The 27,601-nt window shown below is 48.3% G+C and overlaps 3 protein-coding genes across 3 annotated transcripts; 2 read left to right on the plus strand and 1 right to left on the minus strand.

Annotated features, from left to right (window-relative positions):
* The first annotated feature begins 2 nt into the window (after positions 1-2).
* Positions 3-8,016, plus strand: LOC138121574 (forkhead-associated domain-containing protein 1-like). Its single transcript, XM_069035226.1, has 6 exons — positions 3-14; positions 1,072-1,224; positions 1,333-1,539; positions 4,940-5,031; positions 5,277-5,502; positions 6,132-8,016. The coding sequence occupies exons 1-6, from the start codon at positions 3-5 to the stop codon at positions 6,186-6,188; spliced, it is 747 nt and encodes a 248-aa protein (XP_068891327.1). The 3' UTR covers positions 6,189-8,016.
* Positions 8,017-11,629: 3,613 nt separating this feature from the next.
* On the plus strand, positions 11,630-12,615 carry MRPS16 (mitochondrial ribosomal protein S16). Its single transcript, XM_069035106.1, has 3 exons — positions 11,630-11,886; positions 11,959-12,219; positions 12,313-12,615. The coding sequence occupies exons 1-3, from the start codon at positions 11,874-11,876 to the stop codon at positions 12,459-12,461; spliced, it is 423 nt and encodes a 140-aa protein (XP_068891207.1). The 5' UTR covers positions 11,630-11,873; the 3' UTR covers positions 12,462-12,615.
* Positions 12,616-14,906: 2,291 nt separating this feature from the next.
* On the minus strand, positions 14,907-26,778 carry SLC45A1 (solute carrier family 45 member 1). The gene is made up of 8 exons (XM_069035108.1): positions 26,248-26,778; positions 25,226-25,318; positions 24,567-24,791; positions 22,813-23,552; positions 21,523-21,676; positions 20,281-20,457; positions 19,403-19,608; positions 14,907-19,331 (listed from the first exon to the last, which is right to left on the minus strand). Exons 1-8 carry the CDS (start codon positions 26,648-26,650, stop codon positions 19,050-19,052), a joined length of 2,280 nt encoding a protein of 759 aa, XP_068891209.1. The 5' UTR covers positions 26,651-26,778; the 3' UTR covers positions 14,907-19,049.
* Between the last annotated feature and the right edge of the window lie 823 nt (positions 26,779-27,601).

Here is a 27,601-nt window from a genome sequence, read left to right on the forward strand (position 1 = left end):
CGATGGAGAAGAAAGTGGGGAGAGCACAGCTGTCTCTTCCATGCATGTCCTGTAGCAGGTTCATCTCACCCCAACCTCAGGCTGCTTGTTCAAGGGGAAAACATTGGCAGGCGAGAAATCAGGATGTGTTTAAGGTTTGCATGTCTCAGCATCTGCAGAAGGTAACTCTCATTCCAGGACAACCCATGAGTTCAGTCTGGAGAAGAGAAGGCTCTGGGGAGACCTTAGGGCACCTTCCAGTACCTAAAGGGGCTCCAAGAGAGCTGGAGAGGGATTTTGCACAAGGGCAGGGAGTGACAGGTCTAAAGTGAATGGCTTCAAATTGGCAGAGATTTGCACAGAAGCTCTACTTTGCCAAATCTGCTGCTCGTGCCTCGAAATGAAGCATGATGAAATCTTGCAGGACTTGTGAGGCCCAACTGGGGTTTGGTGGTGGCAAGTGTGGCTTTTTCCCTTTTTTTTCTGCTGTAAAAGGGTATGTGGCAGCCTAGGACCAAGGAATATTGATGGAGAAGCACCAGTGGCTGACAGCATCCACCTGACAGCGGTGCTTATCCCCTTGCCTGAGGTTGCCATACCCATTTGTGTGTGTGTGCGTGATATTAAATAAAAAATAAGCAAAATGAGGACTAAAGGTTCTTTGGCAGCCCTGGCAGGTGGCAGGGCCCCTGTGAGGTTTGTGATACGCATTCCCACGTGTGTCCCCAGCAGGCACGGGATCGCTGCGGCCATGCTGGCGCGGAGCTGTGTTGTGCTGCCGGGCCAGTTGCTTGGGAAAAGGGGAAGAAACAAACCCTAAACTAAAACCAGGAAAACTCACCCAGGCAGGCAGCAGCAGGCTCCAGCATGGCCAAGGTTTCCAAGGCTACTGCAGCCACACTGCCAGCTGGGACAGAGCCGCTTTTGGGGTCATTTTGTACAATTCTAGTGTGTGAGTTGGTTGAGCCGCTCGTGGCTCAGGTTGTGTTGGGTGGGAGGTTGCTGAATGATAAGTTGGGATTTTGGTGCAAGCCTTGCAGGTGAGGGGGCCGGGCAAGGCGAGCCTTTCCAAAGAGTTCGGGGTGTTTCCAGCTGAAATCCTACACCGCGACCATCGGGAGCCACAGAGGGGCCGACATCGTCCTGCAGGTAGGGCCGAGGCTGCTGAGCATCCTGAAACGAGCCGTGGTTTGGGCGGAGGGGAGGGAGGAGGATGTGCTGCAGTCCTCCGTGCAAAGTGCGGAGGTACCAGTTTATGCTGGGATTGACGACCAGAAAAGGGGTTGGCAAAGCAGGGACAGACCTGGAGCCACCTCCAGCAGCGTTCCCTGCCTGTCCCTTGCCTGCTCCCAGTCCGCAGGTGTGGCAGATCGTCATGCAGCCCTGGAATTCTCCGCCTCAGACAACAGCTTCGTCCTTCAGGACTTCAACTCCCCCCACGGCACCTTTGTCAACAGCTGCCAGGTCCAAAACGCGGCCGTCAGGGTGAGGCCGGGGGACATCCTGAGCTTCGGCACCGCGGGAGCGTCCTTCGAGCTGGTGCTGGATGGGGCAGCCCAGGTAGGGTGGGGCTGCCCGGGGAAGGGTGGGTGGGGATGTCCAGGGAAGGTGCCCGGGCAAGGGTGGGTGCGTTCTGCTGCCCAGGGAAAGGTGCCCAGGGAAGGTGGGTGGGTGGGTGGGTACTGCTGCCCAGGGAAGTCTCCAGAAGCAGGAACTCGCTCCCAGCTCCTCCGGGCAATCCTCGGGAAAGGCGAGCGGGTCAAACGAAAAGCTGGAGCTCCCTCTGCTGAAGGAACTCGGGCAGTTCGGTAAGGAGAAGGAAAAGCTTAGGGTAGGGTTGCATTAGCAAAGTAGATCTGGAAAATGTCCTTTTCCTCTATTTGCAGTTTATGTTTCCTCCCAAGCCACTTACTAAGAGGGAAGTTGGAGTTTAGATCAAACCTAGAGCAACTGAAAAGTTCCAATATTATTTTTATTATTTTGGCTCGTGAGGAATCCAAGGTGCTGCCTAGGTAAAGCTAGATCCTGCTGGAGCGGTGAGCAGCTGAATTCCCAAAGGCAGGATGCACACAGAATCGGCTCTGCACAGCGATGCAGAGCCGGTCCATGCGGTGCCTTTTCCTCGCTCTGTGATCCTCCTTTGGAGGAGCAGCTTTGAAGCCTGACCCTGCTGCCTGCGGGGAGGGAAGCACCTCGGCTGTGAAGTGTCTAACAAGGGGAGGGATGGCTCCTCTCGAGTCTCAGAGGAACGTGTTGTACAGAGGAGCAGCACCCGGCTGGGAACCGCATCCTGCCGTGCCCAGACAGGGCCAGTGTGAGGTTTTTGTGCAATCCCGCAGTGAGCCAGCGCCGTGGGCAGCAGCACGAGCAAAGGCAGCAGGGCTGGGACGTGCCCCGGGAGAGGGGACGGTGCTGGGCTCGCAGGGAGCCTGCGCTGGGGTCTGGGGCTCCGTTAACAGCCGGGTGTGGAAGGATCCACACCCAGGTCCGACCCCGCGCTGGCAGATGTTTAGTGCAGCCCTTGTAACTGAGACCTGTGTGGTGGCTTGTCCCCACTGCCCTGGAAAGCTCTGCTCATCCAGAGAACAGCAGGCAGTGCCTGAATTCCCAGGCTGAATGGGAAGGCAGAAGGGCAACGGGAGGCTTTGACTCACTGGAGTGAACGGGAGAAACGATGGGGCAGGACCTTGTGTGAGCCAGGAGAGCTGTGCAGGGAGCTCTGCTGGACCGTGCACAGGATGGGCAGAATTCGGGCAGTCAGATGGAGAGGGGGAAAGCTCAAAAAGCAGCAAACCCCAATAATTTCCTTTTGCTTGAGCAAAGAGTCTGGATGTCCTGATTAAAATCTGATCCTTGAGTAATGGAAATGGTAAAGGACTAAAACTGTGCCTGGGTTTTGCACAACATGGTGCACGTGAATCCAGGGCTAAAATCCTTCCTAAAATCTTGCAGATAACATGGTGTTCTCCCACCGTAGATGTCCTGTTCCTTCTTGAAACGTTGCACAGGGTGGACTGGGCAGCTCCAGGTGGTTGCAGAGCCCAAACCCTGGTGTCCTGGAACTCCTCTGTGCCTGCATAAGGCTGTGCCTGCCCTTGCTGCAGTGGCAGCTTCCCCCCAACTCCCTGGGCAGGCAGCTCCCCGAGCGCCTGGCCATGCACCACATCCACCACTGCCAGGGCAACCCACGAGTGCCCGGGACAGGAGCACGGCCAGTGCCGCCTCTCTGGACGCCTTCAGCAGGACCTCTGCGGTGAGGCCAGGTACTCCATGATGCCAAACCAGCCATTTGTGTCCTGGTGTCCTCAGAGAGCAACTTGATTGGAGCAGAGAAGGGATGAGTGTTGAGGAAGTGGGTGCAAGTCCTTGTCCAGTGGAGCTGATCAAAAATCCGTGTGTGGTCCTGGGTGGCGTTCGGGTCAGGGAAGAAATGAGCTGTGACATCCCAGGGGGAATGCTGTTGCCCTTGCAGAGGGACATTTCCTCTTCCTTTTTCCTGGTGTGGGACCCAGAAGGGCCATTGATTTATCTGCACCACTGACTCATGTGCCTGTTCCCGACTCCTGTTTGAAGGGGTGTGTACCGGTTTGGCCAAATTTAGAAATATATCCTCTGAGAGAAGGCACAACCACCCCTCCCCCACCAGGTTCGGGAAAAAAAATAAATTTTCCTTGAAGGAAAGTGAAGGAGATAAAACTATTTATTTAACAATCACACGGGAAAAGGAAAATAAGGCTAAATAATAAAATCTTTCGCTGTGGAGGAAAAACCTGGGAAAGCGTTAGAGTCCTCCCTTTGGTCTCCTCGGAGCTGGGGCTTGGCCCAGGGCCAGGCCCTCTGTGCCCGATGAAAAGTCCTCCCAATGTGCTCTGAGGTTGAAAGCAGTCCAGTAGCAAAGGGAGAAAATCCGGAATTCTAGAGAAGGAAAAGCATAGTCCAACTCTCAGTCTCTCTCCGGAGAACCAGAAACTGAAAACAACTGGCCAAAAGCTGACTGGAACACAGCAGGCTGGGTGCTTCCTCGCTCCCCTGCTGCGGCTGGGGAAGAAAAAACCCTCCTATCTTTATGTGACCTTGAACAAGCTGCAAACTGCTTTGAGAAAGTTTTGCTCTGTTTTTTTTCCTTCCCCCTCTCAGGCTCAGTTTAGAGGCATAGAAAGGCACAAAAATTAATTTCTGGGCATAGGCAGCGATATGGGATACACATCATAAGGTCACCCCAAGACAGGGTGTTTTTTCCTCCTTTGAAGTGGCTGCCTCGAGTGAAGGCACTTTAAACTGGATCCATATGTGACACACCTTTGAAAATGAAGTATGTGATAGAGCAGGGCAGAGGTGAGGGTTTGGGGGAGTAGCACAGCTGGAGAACATGACATTTGCCATGAATTTTGTGGTCTGGGGCTTGATGCTGTGGATTTCCTGCTGTGGGGTTGGGTTTTTTGAGCAGTCATAAGCCACACAAAGTCAACAGTGAGGTGCCAAAGTGCAGAGTGGAGGCAGCACCGTGCAGTGCCAGTGCTGAACTGGAAACCACAGCGAGGGCGAAGGGAGGGACACACAGAGCCAGGGTAGCACGAACTCCTGTGCTGGGGAACAGCCCAAAGGATCCCCATGCCCTAAGGGCAGCGAGCAGAGCTGTTCCCATGTGGGAAGACAAAAAAGCTCAGCTTTCTGAGGGGCTGGGCAGTGCTGGAAAAGGGAGAGGGCAGCCTCTCTCTGCTGTGTCTCTGCTGCTTGGAGGCTGCTTTGGTTCCCAGAGGTGAATCACTCTCTCTGCTGTGCAGACTGTTTGCACTCTAAGAGTCTTTATTTTGGTTTCTCTGCTGGTTGTGAAGTGAGCTCATGCCCTGAGTAGTGGCCACTGCCTTGGAGTAGCTGTGGGACAAGGGAAAAGGATGCTGCAGGGAGCATTTCTGCAGCCTGCAACCACCTCTCATGGTGATAATTTGCTGTCTTCCAGTCTCAACCAGCGTCTCAGGGAATGGTGCAAGCGCTGTGGGGGGACCCCCTTCCCTGGGGACTCACGAGGTGGATCTCCTCCTGCAGGAGAAGGTAATGCTGGGGAGCGAGGGAGGGAGGAATGCCATCCCTGTCCTTGGCAGAGCAGCTGAATCCTGCCAAATGGCTGTGTCCCACCGGGAGTCCCAGCAGGGTGTGGGGACAGTGGGGGGCGGGAGGATGTGGGAAGCTGGGGACAGCAGGACCCTTGCTGATGGCCATGAGTCGGTACCCCTGGGCAGGGGGTCTGGAGTCTCTGTGGCTGCAGACTGGCCAGTGGCACCTGAATCTGCCCACAGGGTGAGAAGCTGCTGCAGCTGGGGGAGGAAAAATGTCTCTGGTTTGGAAACAGAGTCAAAGGGGAGAGATGTGGTGATAAGAGACCTGCAGGAGGAGATTGCGGCCATGGCAAAGAAACTGGCCCAGGCAGCAGTGAGGAATGAGGTTGAGCTGACCCAGGAGCTGCTCACCTTCAACCAAGAGTTGGGAGCCCAAACTGAGGAGATCAAAGCCCTGAGGGAACAGGTACTGGAGGCTTTCATAGGCACTGAGCATGGAAAACACCTCTCTGGTACAGATGTAGCATAAAACACACTGGTGAGGAGCAGTTTGTGTGTCTGAAATCAAGGGAAACAAGATGGGGTTTTCCTTCCTTCCTTCCTCCCTCCCTCCCTCCCTCCCTCCCTTCCTTCCTTCCTTCCTTCCTTCCTTCCTTCCTCCCTTCCTTCCTCCCTCCCTCCCTCCCTCCCTCCCTCCCTCCCTCCCTCCCTCCCTCCCTTCCTTCCTTCCTTCCTTCCTTCCTTCCTTCCTTCCTTCCTTCCTTCCTTCCTTCCTTCCTTCCTTCCTTCCTTCCTTCCTTCCTTCCTTCCTTCCTTCCTTCCTTCCTTCCTTCCTTCCTTCCTTCCTTCCTTCCTTCCTTCCTTCCTTCCTTCCTTCCTCCCTCCCTCCCTCCCTCCCTCCCTCCCTTCCTCCCTTCCTCCCTATGCCTCTGGCATTAGGATTTCAGCAGGAACAGCCAAAGCACATTAAAGGTGGTGTTATTTGAAGCAATGATTGCTAAGAGTAGCTCAAAGATGCTAAAGAGCAATCCCAGCAAACCAGGACCTGGAGGTGCCAGATGTCCCTCTCTGATCTGGTGACTCCGTGTTTTGCAGATCAACAACCTGCAGAAAGGCTTGAGCCAGGCTTTCAGCCAGAGCAGCAGAGAATAAAAAGGAAGAGGGATCATGAGAAAGGCATGGAGGACAGACAAAAGGACAGAGCAGGTAAGAAGGACAGGCAGATTTTCCTGCATAAGTGGGATGAGTGATGCAAACAAACAAATAAAAAAAGAAAAAGAGGAAAGGGCCTTTTTCACTGTCACTTCCTCCTTCATTTTGCCGTTTCAAACCACTGTTACATCATCTCGTGCTGTGGGGGATATTTTCACTGGGTCAAAATGGAAGCATCCTTAATGTGCAATACTTTGAATAAATCTACTGATACAGACCTCCCTGAGGATGCTACAACTGCAAATGATCCAAAATAAGCCATTTCAACCCTATTAAGGAACAAGAATAACTCATAAGCATCTAAAAGCTGTGTGAAGTTTTGAAGGGCAAGACATGGTTTGGACTAAGAGAAGAACCCAGAAGGCCTTGTGTGGCAGTACCTAAACCAGCTCAACTACCTAAACCAGCTCTTTTTCTGGAAGGAAGAGGCAGATGAGAAGAGTCCACAGTGGTAAAGGAAACCTGAGAAACTGAGGAGCTCCAGCCTGACCGACATGACTTCCATTCCAGGATGTAACAACTCTTCAGTGGGAGATCCCAAGATTCTCTTGCTCCTCTTCAATATTCCATAGGATTAAGACCAACAGTGGTCCCCGACCCAATCCAGAATCCTTTAAGTGTACTTCATAACAGGAGCCTGGTAATTAGCAAGTCTCATTCTTGTCCACTTTCTGTATTGACAAAGACCTAAATTATGATTTAAACTCTTCTAAAGAGAGCTTGGCCTTTTTTCCAAGGCTGCAGTTCGTACTGGCACAGATGGCATTGGGCAGGAGGTGCACTGAGACAGAATAAACACTGCTGAACTCAGGTGGGCGCTAGCGTATGGCAGACTGTCCCAGGACTGGAAGGATTTTTTTTTTTAGTCTGGACAAAAACATCAAAACACACCAGAAAAATTGGTGTCATATGTGGTATCACTGCCTTTACAGGGAAGAAAGCAGTGTGAAACCAAGCTGTGCCCATCAGGATGTGAAGTGTGGTGCCTGGAGCAGTGGATGGATGGATGGATGGATGGATGTTTTTATCTTCCTTGAAGTGCTCAGAGTGGTACCTGATATTCCCAGCTTTGAGAAATGACCTCAGCCCTGCAGTGAAAGGACATTCTGAATTTTGGATACACTGAGTCGGGATGCGAGAGAAGGTGAAATACACAGAAATGCCACCAAGGTGATTGAGGGACTGAAGCATCTGACAGGCAAGAGGCTGAAGAGATCCCTGAGATGGTTTAGCCCTGGGAAGAGGTGGCATTGTAACCACTGTGCATAAATACCCGATGGGAGAGGGTAAAACATACAGGGTCACACTGTGCTGGGTGGTGTCCAGTGAAAAAAGAGGGAATAGGCACACATTAAAATACCACAAATTGCACATAGACATGAGAAAGAACTTTCCCTACCATGAGGATGGTCAAACACTGGAAAAGGCTGCCCACAGTGGTGCTGGACTGTTGATCCTTGGAGACACTCAAAGCATTACTGGGAGGGCCCTGAGCAATCTGCTCAGGTTTGAGCGAGGGGTTGAACTGAGGATCTCCAAAGGTCCCTTCCAACGCTGATGATTCCATGCTCCAAGTCTGTATTGGCCTCTCTGACATCAAATCCTGGCAGGGAACCTCAGCCCCCACCTTCGAAACAAGTGAAAAGCATGGAACTGTTCTCATTTATTTAGGGCAACTATTTGTATTTATTTAGGGAGTGCCCACAATGCTGGGGGTAGAAGCCACCTTTAAATCTTTTTTTTTTTAATCACCCCAAGAATTCCTGTGAAGTACCTGTAATTTGTTCTGATAGCATTCTCTGTTTCAGAAAATAAAGACTTGTTGCTCTTTGAAATGAAACCTGGCATAAGTACGTCATTGGAAGTTACTGAACTGCTAGTTCCAATTGATCAAAAATTGTTATCCAGCAGAAACTCACCTTATCTATTGTTTCTAAATCTCAGTGCAGCCAGTTTCATAAGGAACAGAGCTTTGGCAAGGATATTTTTTCCATATCTCCACAGTTTTTCATGTAAGGTAATGCCATACATGGACAAGCAGCTAATTGCACCTTCAGATTTTTAAATTTATTTCCCACTTCCTCCTTCTGAAGAGCAAGTAGTTTGTCCACATCTGTGATGTCAGAATGTTCTTTTGTGTCTTGTGCCTCTTTTTGCCATGCATCCCATGCCTGGGAGAAAGATCTCCAGAATACAAGTATTTATTTTCATTAACAACAGGAAAGCAAATTCAAAGGCATTAAAATGCAGATAATCTCTAATTTTAGACATAATGCACTTACTGTCAATTTAAAGCTGCTCCCTACTTATCCTACCTTCTAATTAACAACTCTTCTCGTTTGCCTTAATGTAATTTTTAGGAATGTCACTGTTACTTGTCTGAAGTCAGATGCCTTGTTGGAGTTCTATAAATGGAACACATTTTAAATGTTACATTCATAATTTAATGCCAAGAGACATCAAAAACTATCAAATTTTAGTACAGCTACTTGGCTGCTCTTGTCACAGAGAGATCAACGTGAGGGGAAGGAAAAGACCACAAAAAATGCACTAAACATTAACAGCAAGCAGGGCAACCTGGCACAGATTGCCCAGGGAAGCTGCGGAAGAAAAACCCCTGGAAGTGTCCAAGGCCAGGCTGGAAGGGGCGTGGAGCCAGCTGGGATAGCAAAGGTGTCCCTGCCCATGGAACTGGATGATCCTCAAGGTCCCTTCCAACCCAGGGATTCAGGGATTCTCTGAACCTCTGACTGCTGGGATGGCTGGACACTGCCCAGGGGCACTGGAAAACTGCAGCTGGGGGAAGCCTCTTCTTCTGTGTGTGTGCTTGTCACCTGAAAGAGGTACAGGATGGAATGGATGAGATGAGGAGAGAAAAGAGACAAAGAAAAGAGAGAAAAGAAAGTGAGCCAAGAAGAAACAGAAGACAAGAGAGAGTAAAAGAGGCAAAGCAAAGAGGAAAGAGAGGAAAAGAGGGGAGAGAGAGAAGTGAACAGGAGAGAGAAGGGGACAAAGATGAACAAGAGAGAGGGAGAGAGACTGAGAGGCACAAAGGGGAGGGAGAGACAGAGGGACAGCGAGAGACAAAGATGAAACAAAACAAACAGAAAAGAGCAAATCACACCAAAGCAACACAGGAGCCAAAGAGGGAACAAACAAATCTTTATTACAACTTTAGTGAATCACTTCTCTTCAGTTATAGTTCCTCAAATATATTTCTGTACAGCTCAGTCGTTTGAGAGAGTACAACTTTACATCAGTTTCAATGCAGACTGATGCAAAACCAAGGATGACTCTACAAAATGCAAAACTCCCTTGGACAAAAGTCCATACAAGTACAGGGCTTTAGAATGCAGGTGACAGAACAAATGACATGACCCTACACAATTTCAATTTCACGAAAAACCAATCAACTTAAATACACATTAGTACAATACAAAACCAAAGGTAAAACACAATGTCTATACAAGTACAGGGCATTAAAATGCAACACCCATTCCACCATAACAAAACCAAACCAAACAAATATAAAAAGCTACGCAATTCCTGACCAACACAGGGCCATACAAAACTGCAGAACGTAACCTAACCCGAACCCAAACCCTAATTCTAACCCATAACTAAAATCCAGACCTCTAACCCTAGCCACAAGCCTAACCTACCACTGAGCATTAACTCTAAGACCTAGTTCTAAGCAAAAACGTAATGGAAAGCCCTACGCTTACTCCTTAACCCAAACCCTAACCCCATACCTAATCCATAAACCCGAACCCCAACCCCTAACCCAAACCTTAACCCCATACCTAATCCCTAAACCAGAACCCCAACCCATAACCCAAACCCCATACCTAACCCCTAAACCCGACCCCCAACCCCTGACCCAAACCCTAACCCCATACCTAATCCATAAACGCGACCCCCAACCCATAACCCAAAACTTAACCCCATACCTAATCCCTAAACCCGACCCCCAACCCCTAACCCAAACCTTAACCCCATACCTAATCCCCAAACCAGAACCCCAATCCATAACCCAAACCCCATACCTAATCCCTAAACCCGACCCAAAACCCCTAACCCAAACCTTAACCCCATACCTAACCCCTAAACCCGACCCCCAACCCCTGACCCAAACCCTAACCCCATACCTAATCCATAAACCCGACCCCCAACCCATAACCCAAAACTTAACCCCATACCTAATCCCTAAACCCTAACCCCAACCCCTAACCCATAAACCAAACCCCATACCTAATCCCTAACCCCGAACCCCAACCCCTAACCCCTAACCCCTAACCCAAACCTTAACCCCATACCTAATCCCTAAACCCGGCCCCCAACCCCTAACCCATAACCCCTAACCCAAACCCCATACCTAATCCCTAAACCCGACCCCAAACCCCTAACCCCTAACTCAAACCCTAACCCCATAACTAATCCCTAAACCCGACCCCCAACCCATAACCCCTAACCCAAACCCTAACCCCATACCTAACCCCTAAACCCGACCCCCAACCCCTGACCCAAACCCAAACCCCATACCTAATCTCTAAACCCGACCCCCAACCCATAACCCCTAACCCAAACCCTAACCCCATACCTAACCCCTAAACCCGACCCCCAACCCCTGACCCAAACCCAAACCCCATACCTAATCCCTAAACCCGACCCCAAACCCCTAACCCCTAACTCAAACCCTAACCCCATACCTAATCCCTAAACCCGACCCCCAACCCATAACCCCTAACTCAAACCCTAACCCCATACCTAATCCCTAAACCCGACCCCCAACCCCTGACCCAAACCCCAACCCCCACCCCCGAACCCAGCCCCGTTTCCCAGCTGTAGTACCGCCTTTAACCACCAGGCGGCAGCAGCGCGTCCCTGCGCTCAGTGCGCATGCGTGCGCCGCGCAGTACCGCGCTCCGCCTGCAGGTGCCACCAGGGAGCCGCCGGCCCGGTGCGCATGCGCCGCTTTCTGCGGCGGGGGCTGCAATACCCGCGCTCGCCAGCGGGCGGCGGCAGCGAGTCAAACTCCCCGAGTCCGGCATTCGGGCCGTGCCCGTGAGACAGCGGCACGCGGAGAGGGGGCTGCTCCCGACCGGCGGGTCAGCGCTACTTACGTTTTCAAGCCTCATCTCAAGCTATATTTGTATTTGAAAGCCCTGTAAGTCTATATTCAGGATTTCTTACATTCTAAAATCCTATATATACATAGGGTATATATATCTAATATATATATATAAGATATATATAAAAAATATACATACAAATATAGCAGATACGGGGGGGGTATTTTAAAATTAATTTTTATATAAAGTAAAATTATTTGTCAATATATATAAAAATAACAAACTTTGCAGTTTCAGTGTTTTACACACACGCACACCCTCTCTCCCTCCCTATGAATTTTCAGGCCCTTTTTGGGGAGCCGCAGTGACTGCCCGTGACTCCGCGCCCATCTCCGGCCCCAGCAGCACCGCTCTCCCAGTAGCACTGGGATGCCCCGGTGACGCCATCGCCCCTCAGACTCCAACTCCCGGCAGCCACCGCGCGAGCCCACGCCAAGCGCTTCCGGCCCCTGTACGTCATCTCTGCGCGCCGCGCGCGGGCCGTGCCGCCGCCATGGTGCAGCTCGGTGAGTGCCGCGGGCTCGGAGCGGCTCTGCCCGGCCCGGCCCGGCCGTGACCGCCCCGCGCTTTCTCCGCAGGGAGCCGCCTCCTGAGGGGCTGCCGCGGCGGCCACGTTGTCATCCGCTTCGCCCTCGGGGGCTGCACCAACCGGCCGTTCTTCCGCATCGTGGCGGCCAACAGCAAGCGCGCCCGCGACGGGAAGTACCTGGAGCAGCTCGGCTGCCTTGACCCGCTGCCCAACGCGCACGGCGAGAAGGTGGCGGGGCTCAACCTGGAGCGGCTGCGGTACTGGCTGGGCTGCGGCGCGCAGCTGTCCCGGCCCGCCGAGAAGCTCCTGGGTAGGCGTGGGGCGGGAGCCGCGGGTGGGGGGCAGGGGTGGGGCCCGGTTCGCTCCCGCGTCTCACCGCGTCTCACCGCGTCTCACCGGGCAGGGCTGGCGGGGTTCCTGCCGCTCCACCCCATGACGGTGACCGGCGCTGAGAGGCTGCGCCGGCGACGACAGCGCGAGCAGCAGCAGCCCGAGGCTGCCCCTGCGGACGGTCCGGCCGAGCCCGGCACCGCGCCCGGCACCGCGGCCTGACACGCCCCGGCCGGGAGGCTCCCGAGCGGCCCGGGACCGCACCGGCCCGCCCGGGACCGCACCGATCCGGGACCGCACCGGCCCGCCCGGGCCCGAGGACGCCTCCTGCCCGTCAGTGCATCTGACCCCATTAAAGTGTTACCTCTACCCTCTACACAGTCCATCTGCTGCTTTCTCCAGACTCTTCTCAACCGAAGCTCACTGTTGCCAAATTTGGTGTATAAAAGAGGTTTTGCTGCTCTAATGCAGGTACGGAACCATTCCAGGAGGCACCTACAGCATTTCCTAGGCGTGCCATTGGCTCCAGCTTCTCTGCCTGCAGTAATGGCATGTCCTCTGCCAGCTTCCATTGGCCTGCTCCACTTGTCAAGTGGTTTGACTTCTGGCTGTGGTTTACTGTAACAGAGCAGTCCGGTGGTTCAGGGGAGGCCTGGCACAGACAAATGCAAATGGAAGTGCAGCTGTATTTCTGTTTACTCTCTCTAGAGAGTTTCTGGGCCTGTTTGTTCATTTACAAGTAAAAGAGAAAGATTTCGGTCTCATGTAAAGAGGGATTGGGGAAATTGTCCTTTGAGTCCTACTATTTAATCACATATTTGACCCTGTTTGAAGAGGCAAGAAATCCACCAAAGTCTCTCTCCTACTTTAGGTGCACCTTATGCTTTTTGGGGTTTGCTTTGGTGCAATTCCTAGATGATTCTACAAACATCAGGCAAAGACAAGTTTCCAGTGTTGCATCTCAGTAAAACCAGTAGTGTAAGCAGCCCAACAGAGGATGAGTAGACAAAACACTTTAAGAAAAGGGTCTGGCTTGCTCTCACAATACTGAGAAAGAGTGGTTTTATTTCTGCTCATGGATGAAAGATTAGGTGAGTAAAAAGCTATTCTTGGAAGTGACTGAGGCTATGAAAAGTGGTAGTGCTTTTCTATTACACCTCCCTCCTTTTCTGTGTATTTGGTACGTTCAGCATCACGTTTTGTATGAAATGGTGAGTGCACTCTGGTGCACTGGTTTGTAGGAAGTTCCTCCCTAGCTTACTCTAGATTTCCTTTCCTTGCTCCATGGGGAAGGTTTGCATCTACAGTGTTTTTCTTACCATAATCAAAGGTACCACGAAGCTTTTCCTTTCCAGAGCTGTCCCCTTTGAACACAAGGTCTGTCTGTAATGTTTAAGACAATTCTGTGGAGACCTGGCTTTTGGCCCCATTAAAAAAAAAATGCAAACAAACAAAACCAAAACAAACCCCACACAACCCCTCAGCCTTACATTGTTATTAAATAAAGCATCCCACAGTCATCCACAAGGCAATAAAACAGTTGTTTTCATGCCCTTTGCCATACTAAGTGCTCTGGGGCTGCTCTGCAATGCAGGAGGGTGAGGGACTATTGGCATCACACACTAATTTTGTGTGACACAGTGGTAACAGGAGGTAAATGAAGGAAGTTCTAGAGGAGAGTCTGGCAGTGCCTCACCTAATTCTCTCCTCATTGTCCATGCAAGTACTGGGTCTGTGTCTTCTTATGGACCCAATTAGTAACTTTTTCTAGATGTATAAACTGTTCCACGTGAGTCAGAAGAACAGTCTGTACAACAATGCACAGCCTCTGGGCCACTGTAACCCCAGCCTGCTGTGGAAGCAGTGGGCTTTTGTGCACAGATGCACAGTACTGTGCACCAGGACAGGACAGCTCAAGCTTTCAAAAAAAAGAAAAATAGGCATGCTGGGCATACAAAGCATAATTCTCAGCTGCTGTGATGCTGACAGCAGATGAAGGCTGAGAACAAATTACAGTGAACAACTGTAGCACCGTGCAAATGGTGAGAGGTGCAGGGCTGGAAAAAAGGGGGGTGTCTGAGGCCTCCTGGAATGTGGTAGAGAAAACCAGCAGCAGGTAGCTGTGAGCACTGAATGCCATTTACACCTTGGACTGAACCTACCTTTCCAAAGATTATCTGATACTTTTCTCTGGAGCCGTGAAGAGCCCCTGTTGGTTAAGGGGGCTGTACATAATAAGAGAGTGCATAGGAATGTAGGTTCAAGGGCGTGTTGCTCTTAACACTTCACTAAATAATTTTCAGCAAGAGCTTGGGCAAAAGGAGCAAACACTTTCCTTTCTTGGTAGGAAGCAGCATTCCTCTTACTCAGTTGTATTCCATCCCCTCTTCCCCAAAGAGTTGTGTGGGCTAAAAAATAAATAACTGTAGTAAATTAAAAACAACTGAAAGGAACAGGCATAAAGCAGAAGCAGAGTAGGGTATCATCAGGCTGACACACAGCAAAAGCCAGGCTTGAAGAAAGCTCTGGATGAAGCTCAAACCTCCAGCACAGTAATTCTTCACAGTTCTGACAGCAATACTGTTACATTCCTCATGTTCAAGTAGCTCTCGTAAGCTTGGTTAGCACTGTACTCACACAACAAAATCTTCATCTCTGCTCTGATGCTGTGATTTCCTCTGCTGGCTGTTCCTTTGGCTATTGCAACAAGATTTGTTATCCTTTTTGAGAGAAAGCTATCCCCGGATCCTAGAAAAAGCAAGAACAAAACAAACAAACAAACAAGCTTGCATACAGCTCACACACACAGCTGATAATGCATCACCCCCATTGCAGACTGCTCCCCAGCCTGCAGACTGCTACTCTGGGCACATCCTGCACTGGAATTCATCTCATTAATGTTACTCATTGCCTGCTTTCTACTGCTCCCCGGACTTCCATATTCCACACAGGATGAAGCAACCTCCCCTTTGTTTACTGCTAACCCTTTTTGGGTATTGGGCTGTGCTCTTGCCTTTTAGATCTAAAGAGAACGTGGCCACCACTGGGGCTGGGGGCATTAGGCAGCAAGCTGCAATCACCCAAAATTCTCATTACTCCATGTATTTACCATTTCTGCATGGTATATATGAGAGAGGGTGTTGACAAGGCTTTTAACATTAAAAGCTTCTTCTACAGCGTAGAACACTGTCTCCCCAGAACCTTCAAACCTGTTAGGACACAGCAAGAACTGCAATACCAAGTAAGGATTCTAGTAAAAGACCTCCAGCCTGTCCCAGTGCTGCTGCCCTGCAGCTTTTGCTTCTGTCTTGAGTGTTGCAGACTGAAATTTGCCAACTGACCATGCTACAGGAGCAGCAGCCTGGGGCACAGGAACAGCAATGCAAAGTTGCTACAGCCATTTCCCCAGTGAACATCCACAAAAACCTTCCCTGCAGAAAAGCTGGGCTAAATGAATCATTATGAAATAACAACCACAGGTTTGGAAAATGTCTATTTAAACAGATGCTGGAGATCTCCCTTGGCATTTCAGCCCCTGGTACTCAAAGAGTTCTCAAGATGTGTATTTGATTTATGCAATCCATTGGGTGCTGTTATGATAATGGCATCTGAAAGTTTCTCCTCTCTCCTGAGGCTGTCTCCCAGTCTGAGGGAGGGAGAACATACATTAAGAAAGCTACCTTTTATGCAAATTCTTTTTTTAATAAACTGTCTCTCCTATAGAGTGCAAGATGTTTAATTACTCATTTGTAGAAAATAAATTTACTAGAGAACTCTTTTAAATACTTCCCAATATTGTTTTTCTTTATATATACATAGATACATACTATATATATACACACACAATTTTATTCTGTTTGATTCTTGAAAAGACTTATTTTTGCAATCAAAGAACAGCAGAAGTTCTGAAATCATGAGGTTGTCTTTGAGAAACAGCAAAGGCTGAGTGAGCTGCAGACATGCTGAAATGGTTACAGGTAGCTTAATTACAAATGTGAAAACTGGTTAGGTCTTTTCTCCATCCCTCTCCCCATTTTCCCTGCTTCTGTACATGTGTAATAAATACATTTACAAACATCCACAAATAATTGCCATGAAGCAACCTTTAATGATATGGACTTGATCAAAATTAACCTTTAGGCATCACTGAAAAACAGCACAGCATAAAATCATTTTCCTGCCTAAACCCATGCAGCTTTTTTCTAATCACTAACTTGCAAATTGAGACAGGATATTTGAAGCATTTGGATTCCAGAAGGTAAACATCACCTTGCAGCTCACAGTTCACCAGTGACCATATACAGTAATTTCTGTAAAATACAAAATGTCTGTCAAAGGAAGAGAATAAGCAAGTTAAGCAATGCCTCTTTTTAAAGTTACTTCTAAGGATTTGGTGCAGCTTCCAACTCTGCATGATGGTGACAGGCTCTGTTTTTCTTCCAGACACCACTAGTATTGCTCAAAACCCCAAATTAACACAGACTGATGTTGACTTAAAAGTACTATGTACGTACCACTACATAAATACATATGCAAAATAAAATCCATATCCCATAAAATAGAAAATGTAATATAGAGTCTATTGGGCAATGCATACAGGCATAGCAATAGTTTTATAACTATATAAATGTAGTTCATATTATTTACAGATGGAAATGGAGACAAACATTATCATCAAATACATTGATTTTATGAATCTTTTGAAGATTTTCACTTGCAACCAAATGATCTGCAACTCCAGCTACGTGGAAAAGTAAAGTGCTCACAATCCATTTAGTGCAATAATGCTGGCTACAAAACTTAAGAGGAGAAAAATTTTTAAGAACTAATACCACATTAGCTAGAGGGACCAAACAAAAAATAATTTTTAAATTTAAAAGTTTGAGAAGGAAGAGAAATTAAAAATTACAAAGCAGACTAACAAGAAAAGAAAAATTCTCCAAAGTCAAGTCTTTAGATTGTCAGAAATCAGAAGTGCCAAATGCAGTTTCTCATGCTATTTTGTCCCAGCTTTGTCCTGAACATTCTTCCAGGCAACTGTCCCATAATCGAGGAAATGGCAGAGATTTGCAGATATGACGCTATGTAAGCCCAAACAAAGAAATGAAAGATGAATGTACTCATCAGTCTGATGGCTGACAGTCCCCTATCTCTGAGTGCTTGACTCCATAACTTCAGTAGTATTCCTCTGTTTAAGTCACTACTGAGTAACATGAAACTTGCTTCTAAAACAAATTTTTTAAAATGTAACACTTGGGAGCAGATGATAAAAATGAGAGGTTCTTTCAACTCATGTATTATGCTTTCAGCACTGGATTACAGTAAGCCACAACAACTAAAGATTTACACATATTATTTTACCTTGGCATCATAGATCAGAATAAACTTAGGGGAGCAGTGAAGTACAACCCATTTAAAGGAGTGACTCTAGAGAAAACCCTTCTTCTGGACCTAGGGACCAAGTGAGCAAATATAATCTCTTCAGGGATGCCATGTGCAGCACATGTGAACACCAAAATGCCCATCAGCCTTGGTAAACATTGGCTGCCTACCCAAATACGGCGGCAGACTGACAGGAACTTTAGAAATAGTTTTATTTATGACTTAAAATTAACTCCTGGCCTTAACTAGAACTTGTACAAATTCTCACACACCACCTTCTAAAATCAGAATAATTAAGAAATCTCACAGATAACGAAACCCAAAGCCCTTTTACTGTTTTTACTGAGATGTGGAAGATGCAGCTCTAATTGACAAGCACTTAGCCACTGATCCCCATACAGACTTCAGAAGGTCCCATGGTAAAATTGTATAAACAAGAATGATGTGATGTAGGCTTCCATACAAATGATTTTTCTTAAGAGTAAACTTCTTCAGAGTAACCTTCTGCCCAAGGGAGGTTGATGGGAAAAGACCTTTCTCTGCAAAGCTGAGTTATGGACAACTGCTAAATTTGATTATGGACAAATCCTCCTTCTAAGTCATCACAAACACCTGTAGTCTTAATTCAAATCTAACGAGGAAGGAAATATGGATGTATTGGCAAACATCACCAAGGACCACAGCCAGGACCTCCAGAGTGGGGTGTGGGAGCCAGGCCACAGCGCTTTCAGCCCACTGTGGTGTCTTGTAGCAGTTCTGCTGGTGGGAGCTCTGTGCACCCAGAAGCCCACGGCACTTGGCAGAGGACTTACACCACCCAAGCAGGACCAGTTGCTCTCAGCCTTTCCAAAGTTTTGAAAAGCACCCTCCAGAGCCAGGCCTCCCACGGGCAGAGGCTGTAGGTTGGACCAGCAGCTCCCAAAGGCCTCACAGCCGACCAAGGCTGCTCTGCCTGGCCAGGAGGTGGCACCTTCTGCCCCCCAAACTGGCAGGTCACCGCTCCCACGGTGGCAGTCTCTGCAGCAGTGTGCAGCCTAGCAGCTCACCGCCACTCGAGAGAGTGAGGCTGTCCTGCCCAGGCACCAGACTTTCAGGTCTCCTGCCTCATGCTGGACAATACCAGTCATCCCCGGGATGACAGCACCACGAGGCACCTGGAGGGAACGGCCCCATCACTTCCTGCTGCTGTGGCCCCAGGGGCCCAGGGCCTCTGCCACCTCAGGGGAAGGACGAGCAGTGCCAGGCGCCGCTGACTCACCCCTCACCTTCCCACCAGGCGGGGGAAAGCTCACCAAAGCCAGCGCAGACCTTTCTTTCCATTTGCCAAGCCCACTGCTGCCGGCCCAGGGGCGCACAGCCCATCTTGTCACGATAGGGAGGCCAAGGGTGACGCAATGAGGCAGCAGAGGCTGTGGCAGCTTCTCCCATTTATTCGTTCCGCGCACGGGGCAGGAGCGGACGCTGCTCCTCGGTGGGTGGCAGCTCCTCGGTGGGCAGCAGCTCGTAGGTGACGCAGAGGGAGGAGAAGAGGCAGCCCAGGAAGGACACCAGGCTGGAGAAGTACATGGCACTGCTGGCGCTGCCCACAGCCGCCGTCAGCGGCCCCATGGCCAGGGCCACGAGGATCTGCGCCAGGAAGTACTGGCAGCTCAGCAAGGAGATGTCAACGCCCATCCCACGCCGCGTGCCCTCCGCCTGCGAGCCTACGAACTGTGGGGACACAGCCACAGAGTAAGGGGGTGTCCCGGGGGCTCCTGTCCCCTCCCCGGCCCGAAGCTCACCTCTCGGCTCTGGTAGTAGTCGCAGAGCAGGGAGTAGGGCAGCGTGCAGAGCGTGGCGAACAGAATGCCGTAGGTAGCGCACAGGGACAGCAGCACATAGACATTCCTGGAGAGCGTGGCCAGGCCCGTGCCCAGCCCAAAGGCCAAGTATGCCACAAAGTACAGTGTCCGTGTGCTAAACCGCTCCTCCAGCTTCTCCAGCACAGCTGCAAGAAAACGGTACAGCTTTCGGGGTGGACTGCAGCCCTCCCCACTGCCAGCGGTCAGTGGGCTGAGGGGTCCACCTTTGGTTAGGCAGCCACATCTCACTGGCAACCACTACATCTCTGAGGAATTGGTGGTTTGCATGTGAGTGCCAAGGACCCCTTCCAAATCCAGCTGCCATGATGCAGCATTGCTGCCCTATCTGCACGGAGGGCACGGCAGAGCTGAGCAGTGCCCCTGCCCCAGAGGGTTAAATGGGAACTGGTGGGGGTGGGCAGGCAGAGGCATGACATACGTGACAAAGTGCTGGGGTGGCACATGACACCTGAGTGCTCTGTCTGGAACACACAGGCACTGGGTGCTGCTGCACCAGAATTGTGCCTATGGTGACTGCATGTATTTCTGGATTCAATGTACATTGAAAATGCCGCTTGTGAAAGGAAGCACATCCAAGGAGAGATGTGTTTTCACTGGATTGCTGACCTCACCTGCTGTCAGTGCAGGCCAAGCTAACTAGCAGAGGTGATCGGGTGAAAAAGAACACTTGGCTTCAGCACTTGTGCCATGTGGTAGGCTATGTGCAACATAAACACTGGGCTACCTGTTGCAGAAACACCACATTTAAGAAACATATCTTTTCCCAAAGCAGTAGTTAAGATGGATGTACCAAGTACCTGAATAGAAAGCAGCACTGAATGCATAGATGCACATTCCCCAGCAGCCCATGGTGACCCCAGTGTTGTACTTCTGATACTCATCTGAGTTGTGAGGTGCTTTTGGGTTCCCTTGGAACACTACTTCTCCCATGAAGTCAGTATAGAAGAGCAACATCCCCTCAAATGAGAGCCACCCTGAAAGAAGTGAGAAGTTACCTATTAGGATTTCAGAGTATCTGATTCCCCTTGTAAGTTTACATGGATGTTATCAGCTGTATTACAAATCACACCCTAGGACAGGTTGTGCAACCTGAGTGTTACATAACATCCAGCCACATTTATCTGAGACCGCTGCTCCCTGTGCATAATGCTGCAATGTTTGTTAAAGACATTCAGGCTTTTAAAGACCAAGATTTACCATTTGAATTCCTAAGTGGAATCCTAGAGGCTGACTAAAGGCCACAAAATACTGGTTTAGCAAGACAGAAAAACAGATGACAGCAGTCTGTGCTGTCTTCAGGTTCTGACAGGACACAGCGCTCCGTGTAACAGAGTGGCTCATCCCATGGTAATTTCAGGTTGCTGTTTTCTTCCCATGTAGGACTGGAAGGAGTGCTTCTTATGGCATGGCTGCAGCCTCCAGAGTGCCTCTGACACAGTTAAAATCTCTACTCACAAATTGTCACCAAGGTCATTGATGTAGACAATCCCTTAATTCCTTTCACAGTCAATGAGTATTAATTATCTGGTCCCTTCTGTCCAATTTTGTGCCAACTGGAGTGACTGCAAGCCCTTCCTAAACACCAGTCACACAATGTTAAAGACTAAAGGTAACACTATGCTGGTTACAGGCACTCCTGCAATGCCACGTTCCACACCTCCTCTTGGCATGTTCTGGGACCCCTGTACATGAGCTTTCAAAGGGAGGAAAGTAAATGCCAGTCTCAGGGTCTAAGCATGGAAATGCAACTAATCTCATCTTTCTACTTGGTGTAAACATTCCACTTAACAGATGTGCTGATTTAGGCTGTTGTTCCCTTTCTAGGAACACAGGCTTTACTGCTTTGTTGGGGTGTTTTGGGGTTTTTTTTTCCTTTCTAAGTGTTCTAAGAAACTAAGAAGGTACCTCATTGGTATCTATATGGAAGAAATCACGTTGTCTCTAGTTAGCAGCCATTGCAGCAATAGATAAAATACTGAAAAAGGTTCACCCAAGGTAGAGTACTTCCCGGTGAAGGCAAGCCAGAGCTTTGGGAGTACCTAGGAAGTGGTTGATGCAGAGGTTACGGAGAGCCTTGGGCATGTGGCAGATGGTTGAGCAAAGCAGCTTCACAGAGAGGGGCTGCTCTGAGGTGTCTCCTGATTCATTCAGCTCGCTCTCGTACTTCACGCCATTCAGCAGGATATTGGCAACCTGCACCATAAGAACTGCCAGGTCAACAAGCACAGTAAGGGAAGCACAAACATCCTTTAAGCAGATGTATGCAGTATTGCACACCTATCTGATCATCTGAAAGTTAAACTCTGCTGCTGGAGTATGTTGACTTGGAGACTGAAAAGTATATTAGATTGGAACAAGTGTCAAATGGCAGCACTGCACTGCAGCTTTCAGTACACTTGAAACAGTTCTCTTCCCTTCACTAGGGCACTTGGCAACCACATCCAGATGTACAGGCACAGCAGTAATGCATAAATTCCACTGCATTTATGGGAGCTCTACCCACATTCAGGCACATGTGGATCCTAAAGTTTTAGAGACACTGAGGAAGAAGAGGATGAGTTTAATTGAAACACATTCTCATTGCTTGCTAACCTCGATGCTCAACCTCAGTGTGCCCAGTATGTAAAATCCTGGCCCTAACAAAGTCTGCTCTCATAAACTGGGTCAAAGTACAGCAACAACAAACAAACCAACCAAACAAACACCACCCCAAAAAAAAATCCCCAAACCAAAACAAAAAATAACAGAGGACAGTTTACCTCATCCCAGATCATAAAAAAATGGGCCAGCATGCAGAGGTCTCAGACATTCCAAGTTATCACCAACAGTGGGAGGTGAAGTCAGAGTCTTATCCCTCAGTAAGGGAAAGCTCACCTCCCTGATGGAGCCAGATGTAATGACTGCCATAAGGAGAAGCTCATGGGAGAATCCTATCCCTGGCCCTATTTTGCAGGTCTTTCTGTGGAAAGGGAAGATACAGGCTCAATAAAAATGTGACCTTTTCTGCTCTCATGTGGTAGCTCCCTTGGTAGTGAAGCAGAACTAAAAATACTGACCTAACTCTCACACCTGGCCCAGTTAAGAGTGGGACATTCCCATTTCTGCCACCCTAACAAAGGCAGCTGACAGACTGTCAGTCATAATGCACATTCTACCCACTACTTTACTGATAGAGTCATAGCAGGTGTGCTGTTCCCATAATGACTTTTATGAGGAAGCTGTCACAAGAGTCTTTAATGAATAATTTGTGCACCGCACATTTAAAACTATATGAACAGATTAATAACACTCATGTTTACATGGACATACCATTGATTTCCTGCTCTTACCTGCTGGCTGAAGGTTACATTTCTTCTTCTGTTATTCTCTGGGCAGTGTCCTGTTACAGCATCTGGAATGGCCAAGGTCTGAGGTCTTTTCAAGATCCCCGATGACCGTGGCTTTATTGCATCCAGTGAACCCACTCTCAGCACATCACTGTCAGGCCCTGATGTTAAGCTGCTCTCCCCTTGCTCCAGAATTCCATTTGCTCCATGGAAACAGCCATCAGGCACCCGAGGAAAGCTGACACTGACAGGCTGCCTGGACAAACTAGCTGGAAGTGCCATGTAACTATTATGCCCGCCTGTAAAACAGTCTATAAGCACACTGTCAATATTTGAAGTCCCAAAGGATGATGCAAACTCATTAATTCCCGTCAAAGAATTGTCTCTGCTGATAAAACTCCCATATTTTGGCGTGAGTGGGCTCATGGGGGAAACAGGACTTGTAAAACTTGCCTGTAAGTGAGCTGAGTTATGAGAAGCAGAGTTTTCATTTACACTGTCCTCAAAGAAGAAAGGTGGAGAAGGAGGGAGAGGAAGACTTGGACTTTTCATCACCTTTTTCTTCCTGTTAGAGGACTTTAAGGGTCTCTCTGGAATGCTAACTAGAGTCAGCACAGTAGCAATAGTCAGTACAACTGAGGTGAAGACATAGATGACACGAAGTTGCCCTCCTACAGCTTTTCCAAAACTGGTTTTATCCCAGTGTATTCCTCCAACAACATAACCAAAGCCACCTCCAAGACCTGGTGGAAAAACAGAGCTAAGATTATCTTTCCTATCCAGTCCCACAAGTCAGTAGCAGCACAGCATCTCTTGTCTAATGAATCATGAGTAGAATCTGACATTTCTGTTTTACCATTTGACCCCTTTTCATGTCAAATGCACTAATAAACACAGCTGTGCCACAAGGAAAGTCTGGATGTACCAACACGGTACAGAAAGAGGGAGCAAGTGCTGTAAAAGTAAAGATACAAGTAATTAAAAATTGTAATTTTTCTTTGCCAAGAACAAAACACCTTACCTTTATCTATTTCAGTCCGTAAACAGAAGTGTCCACCAGCCTTGTGACAAGGCTCTGCAATCATTCAGCTAAGACTGTTTTCCTGAAAGTGAAAATCCATTTTCCTCATATGAGGAATGCAGATCTAACTGCATCCAAGACAGATCCAATCACTTCAGAAGCGTAGCAAGCTCATTACTCAGCACTGTGTTGACAGTGCACAAAACTGCCACTGTGTTACTACCGATGAACAGGGAAGTTTTGAGAGCACCTCTCTCTCTCCATTCACATGGTGAAAGCCTTACAACACTCTCCTTTCTTACTCTCAAACACATTCAAGAGTGTGGAATATTGTCCTAGACAGGACAGCACAGCAATTGAAGATGACAGCAGTGAGGGATCACAGCACCCAGTATGCACTTTCGCCTCCAACAGAGCAACTACAAAACGCACATTCCACACCTGCAGGAAGCCAAAGCTCCTCCCTCAAGGGATAATTTTCTTTCCATAGGTCTTACAAAATATGTGACAGATCTTCAGATGAACAACCCAGGACTGCACCTTGTTTGAGTTGTGGTAGTTACAAAAACCTTTTGCAATACATAGATTTTTTTTTTCATGGTTAATTAGTGGTACCTCTCAGTATTTGGTCATTATGCTTATTCAGGAAAAGACCAGTGATTTACATCCTGCTTTCTCACAGCAGGGCTTGTTTGCTTAAGGCTCACATCACCCAGGAAGCACCAAGAAAACATACCTGCTAACAAAGCGTGGATGTTGAGGCCCCTGTCTTGATCCACTGGGCTGCACACATCCATCATGTAGGCATGACTGGGATTGTCTGCTGAATCTGCACTGAAGTCCATGAGGACAACCCCACAGACTGTAAGGATGATGCCCCATTTGTGGTTATTCTCAGTGTCAGACAAGGCACTCCCTATATCTTTGCCATTCAGCATAAGTGAGAGACCAAGCAATGCTCCTGGGAACAAAACCAAAACAAAATCGGTCGCTACTTGTAAGCAAAAGGAGCCTGCAGAGCTCCAGGTTCCAAAATCTTTATTCTACCAGCAAGCAATATTGCTCTTGTTCAGATCAATGCAGCCTGGGAAATTAGTGTGGCTTACAGGATATACATAATCCTTTTCCACTATTTGAGCTTAACAAATGTCTAGAGTTTGCTTTGGCCAAAAACATCCACATTCTTGACCCTCAAAACATCATCCTTTCATTCTCTGAGATATGTGGATCTCCAGCTGCCAAAGCATCAGCTCAATGTCACTCACCACCTTCTTCAGACCCGGAATACCCAACACCTCAGGAGCATTTTGTTCAGCTTAGTGCCACAAGGGATGTCACAGAAGAGAGATGCACAACGTTTTGAAGTGTTATGCCCATCATTTCTAAAAGACACACCTACTGCTAAGACCAGAATGAAAGGTCTTCTCCTCCCAAATCTTGATGTGCACCTGTCGCTCCAGGCTCCCAGCAAAGGCTGTAGCAAAAACCCTAGAAAAAAGGAATCACCAATGAACAAGCCTGTCTCACAGAGGAGTTAAAACAGGCATGCCTTAAAAGGCAATTAAATGCAGGACAGCACTGGTCACCCAGAGGCACACACAGCACGAGGACTGAATAACATAATGTGCTGCTGCTCACTGCAGGGCACTTCACTCTGCATCAGTAACACAGAGTTTGACACCAGGTGAAGAGTCAGAGTACAAGTTACACGTTCTTAAGCACTCTGCTCCTTAAAAGCTATTTCATTTATCCCATATTAGATGTGAGATCCCCTGCAGGATTAGCTTGGAAAACAGCAGGAAGCAAATATACAAGTAGGAAAGGTGCCTGTATTAATCTGTGCCAGCCTGCTAGGAGGGGCCATCTCTTCTTCTGAAGCACATGTAAGTGCAAGAACAGGCAGAACAAAATTTTCCAAGTGGTATCCATAGTGATGGATACACTCTCAGCCCTGCCTCTGTGCTAAGGCAAATAATCCAATGCCCATATCACCAGTGGTCAATGGTCTTTCATCATTGGAACACCTCATTTGTTTCAGAAAGTTAAATAGGAGAAAGCAATCCCACTCTGCTTTTTTCACACACCCTGAAAACTGTCTCTGTATGCTTTCTTTAATAGGGACATAAATGGATATACCAATCCTCTTATGCTTGTTTTTAAATACAGGAATAGAGAAACCAAAGCTTACCCTCACACAAGTTTTAAGAGCTTGAGAAGCTGTTAAAAGATCTTTTGAGCATGCTGGTCTTATTTCAGGTGGGGCACAGAAAGAATTATCCTCCTATTTGTTTGCCTAAAATTATGGTTAGTATTTCTTAACCTCGTGAGAATATACTCAACAACAGCTGAGGTACTGCAAACAAAAAATAAAAAAACCACCCTGTGTAATGGGAAAAATAAGAGGGAAGAAAAGTTACCTAATATAGGGCTGATGAACCACACCATTCCATACAGTTGGTCTGGAAGCCCCATCTGGAGCAGCACAGGGGTAACATAGGCTGTTTCCATGGCATAGCTGAATTCAAGCCCAAAGAGAATGCACCCATTGAACAGGAGTTCCAAGAAAGACCTCTGAGGCTGGAGATCCCCAAAGTCAACCAGGTCAATAGGACACGGAGTATTTGGCGGCGGTGGCGGCGAAGGGCGGATGTGTTTCCTCCTTTTTGGGTGTCTCTTGAAGTTGTTGGCCCGGTGACTTATGTGCCGTGTGGCCAGTCCAGAATAGCCTGGAACTGGTGACCTCCAGACTTCCTGAGAAGCCACACCTGACAAGAGTGCAGCATCACTGACAGGGCTTGGTGCAGATGGTGGAATCATCATGGGTAGGGATCTGGAAGACAAATAGCTCAGAACAAAACGGTCAATTAAGAAAAACTTTGCTTTATTTATTTTACTGAAGTTCAAGTCATTTCTCAATATATCACATATGAAGTGTGGCCTTTGTGTTAATTACAACTTCTTTCCATCTCTCGATGGAAGGCATTTGTGTTTCATGGGCACATCTCTGCATCTTTGCACAAATGAGACACCAGAGATACTGTCTAGGTTACTGAGGTATTGCCTACCACCACATGGGATTAAGACTGAAATACTTAAAGCAATTAACAGTCACATATGTCACACTTCCCAGAAGTTCACAATGGGTCAGCAGAGGGTTTACATTTATGTAGAATTCACTTAAGTTAAACTCAATCAAGCTGAAAAAATAAATCCCAATCTCAGTCTGTGTTTACAATGATGCAAAGCCATGGCTTGGCAGCAGATTCCAGACCCCTGCTGCAACATGGAATCACTTTGGTAAAAAACCCTTTTGCTACTGATCCTATCACTCCTGCTGCCTGTGCTGAGGCCAAGGCTTAACGCAAAACCTTTTTCTCAATGACCAAGTTCAGTTTTATTCCTATTTCCATTCCTGAATTCAGTAGAGATATCTCCACTGCAAGGACAGGGTCTGATCCTTAGGAACTGAATCATGAGAAGATGATACATACCCCACAAGCCACCCTCAGAACTGCTACTCCTCTTTCATTGCTAAATGGTACTCAAGTGCTGAATAGGCTCCTTGGATCTCATCAGGATCACTTCTGTAGCCAAAGCATGCACGGTGTGGTGGGTAAAACAGCCAAATGGTTTCCAAAATAGCACATCAGATAGATGCCAACAGATCTGCTGCATAAACGAACCACGTGTGATTTCTTGACTCTTTTTGCCAGAAATGGAAACAGCTCATGAGTGAAGCATGACCTTTTCTTTATGCCTCCTTGCCCACGG

The sequence above is a fragment of the Aphelocoma coerulescens genome, chromosome 21 (assembly GCF_041296385.1).
Source record: "Aphelocoma coerulescens isolate FSJ_1873_10779 chromosome 21, UR_Acoe_1.0, whole genome shotgun sequence".
Taxonomy (NCBI): domain Eukaryota; kingdom Metazoa; phylum Chordata; class Aves; order Passeriformes; family Corvidae; genus Aphelocoma; species Aphelocoma coerulescens.

Bases quoted from the DNA above. Each gene is read 5' to 3' on its own strand.
- LOC138121574 (XM_069035226.1), top strand. The intron at 1,540-4,939 runs GTAGGGTGGGGC...GCTGTCTTCCAG, and splicing joins TGCTGGATGGGGCAGCCCAG to TCTCAACCAGCGTCTCAGGG. The intron at 5,032-5,276 runs GTAATGCTGGGG...ATCTGCCCACAG, and splicing joins ATCTCCTCCTGCAGGAGAAG to GGTGAGAAGCTGCTGCAGCT.
- MRPS16 (XM_069035106.1), top strand. The intron at 12,220-12,312 runs GTAGGCGTGGGG...CTCACCGGGCAG, and splicing joins GCCCGCCGAGAAGCTCCTGG to GGCTGGCGGGGTTCCTGCCG.
- SLC45A1 (XM_069035108.1), bottom strand. From the start codon at position 26,650: ATGATGATTCCACCATCTGCACCAAGCCCTGTCAGTGATGCTGCACTC. The intron at 25,319-26,247 runs GTAACTTTTCTT...CCTTTTTTCTAG, and splicing joins GTTCATCAGCCCTATATTAG to GGTTTTTGCTACAGCCTTTG. The intron at 23,553-24,566 runs GTATGTTTTCTT...TTTTTCCACCAG, and splicing joins CATCCACGCTTTGTTAGCAG to GTCTTGGAGGTGGCTTTGGT.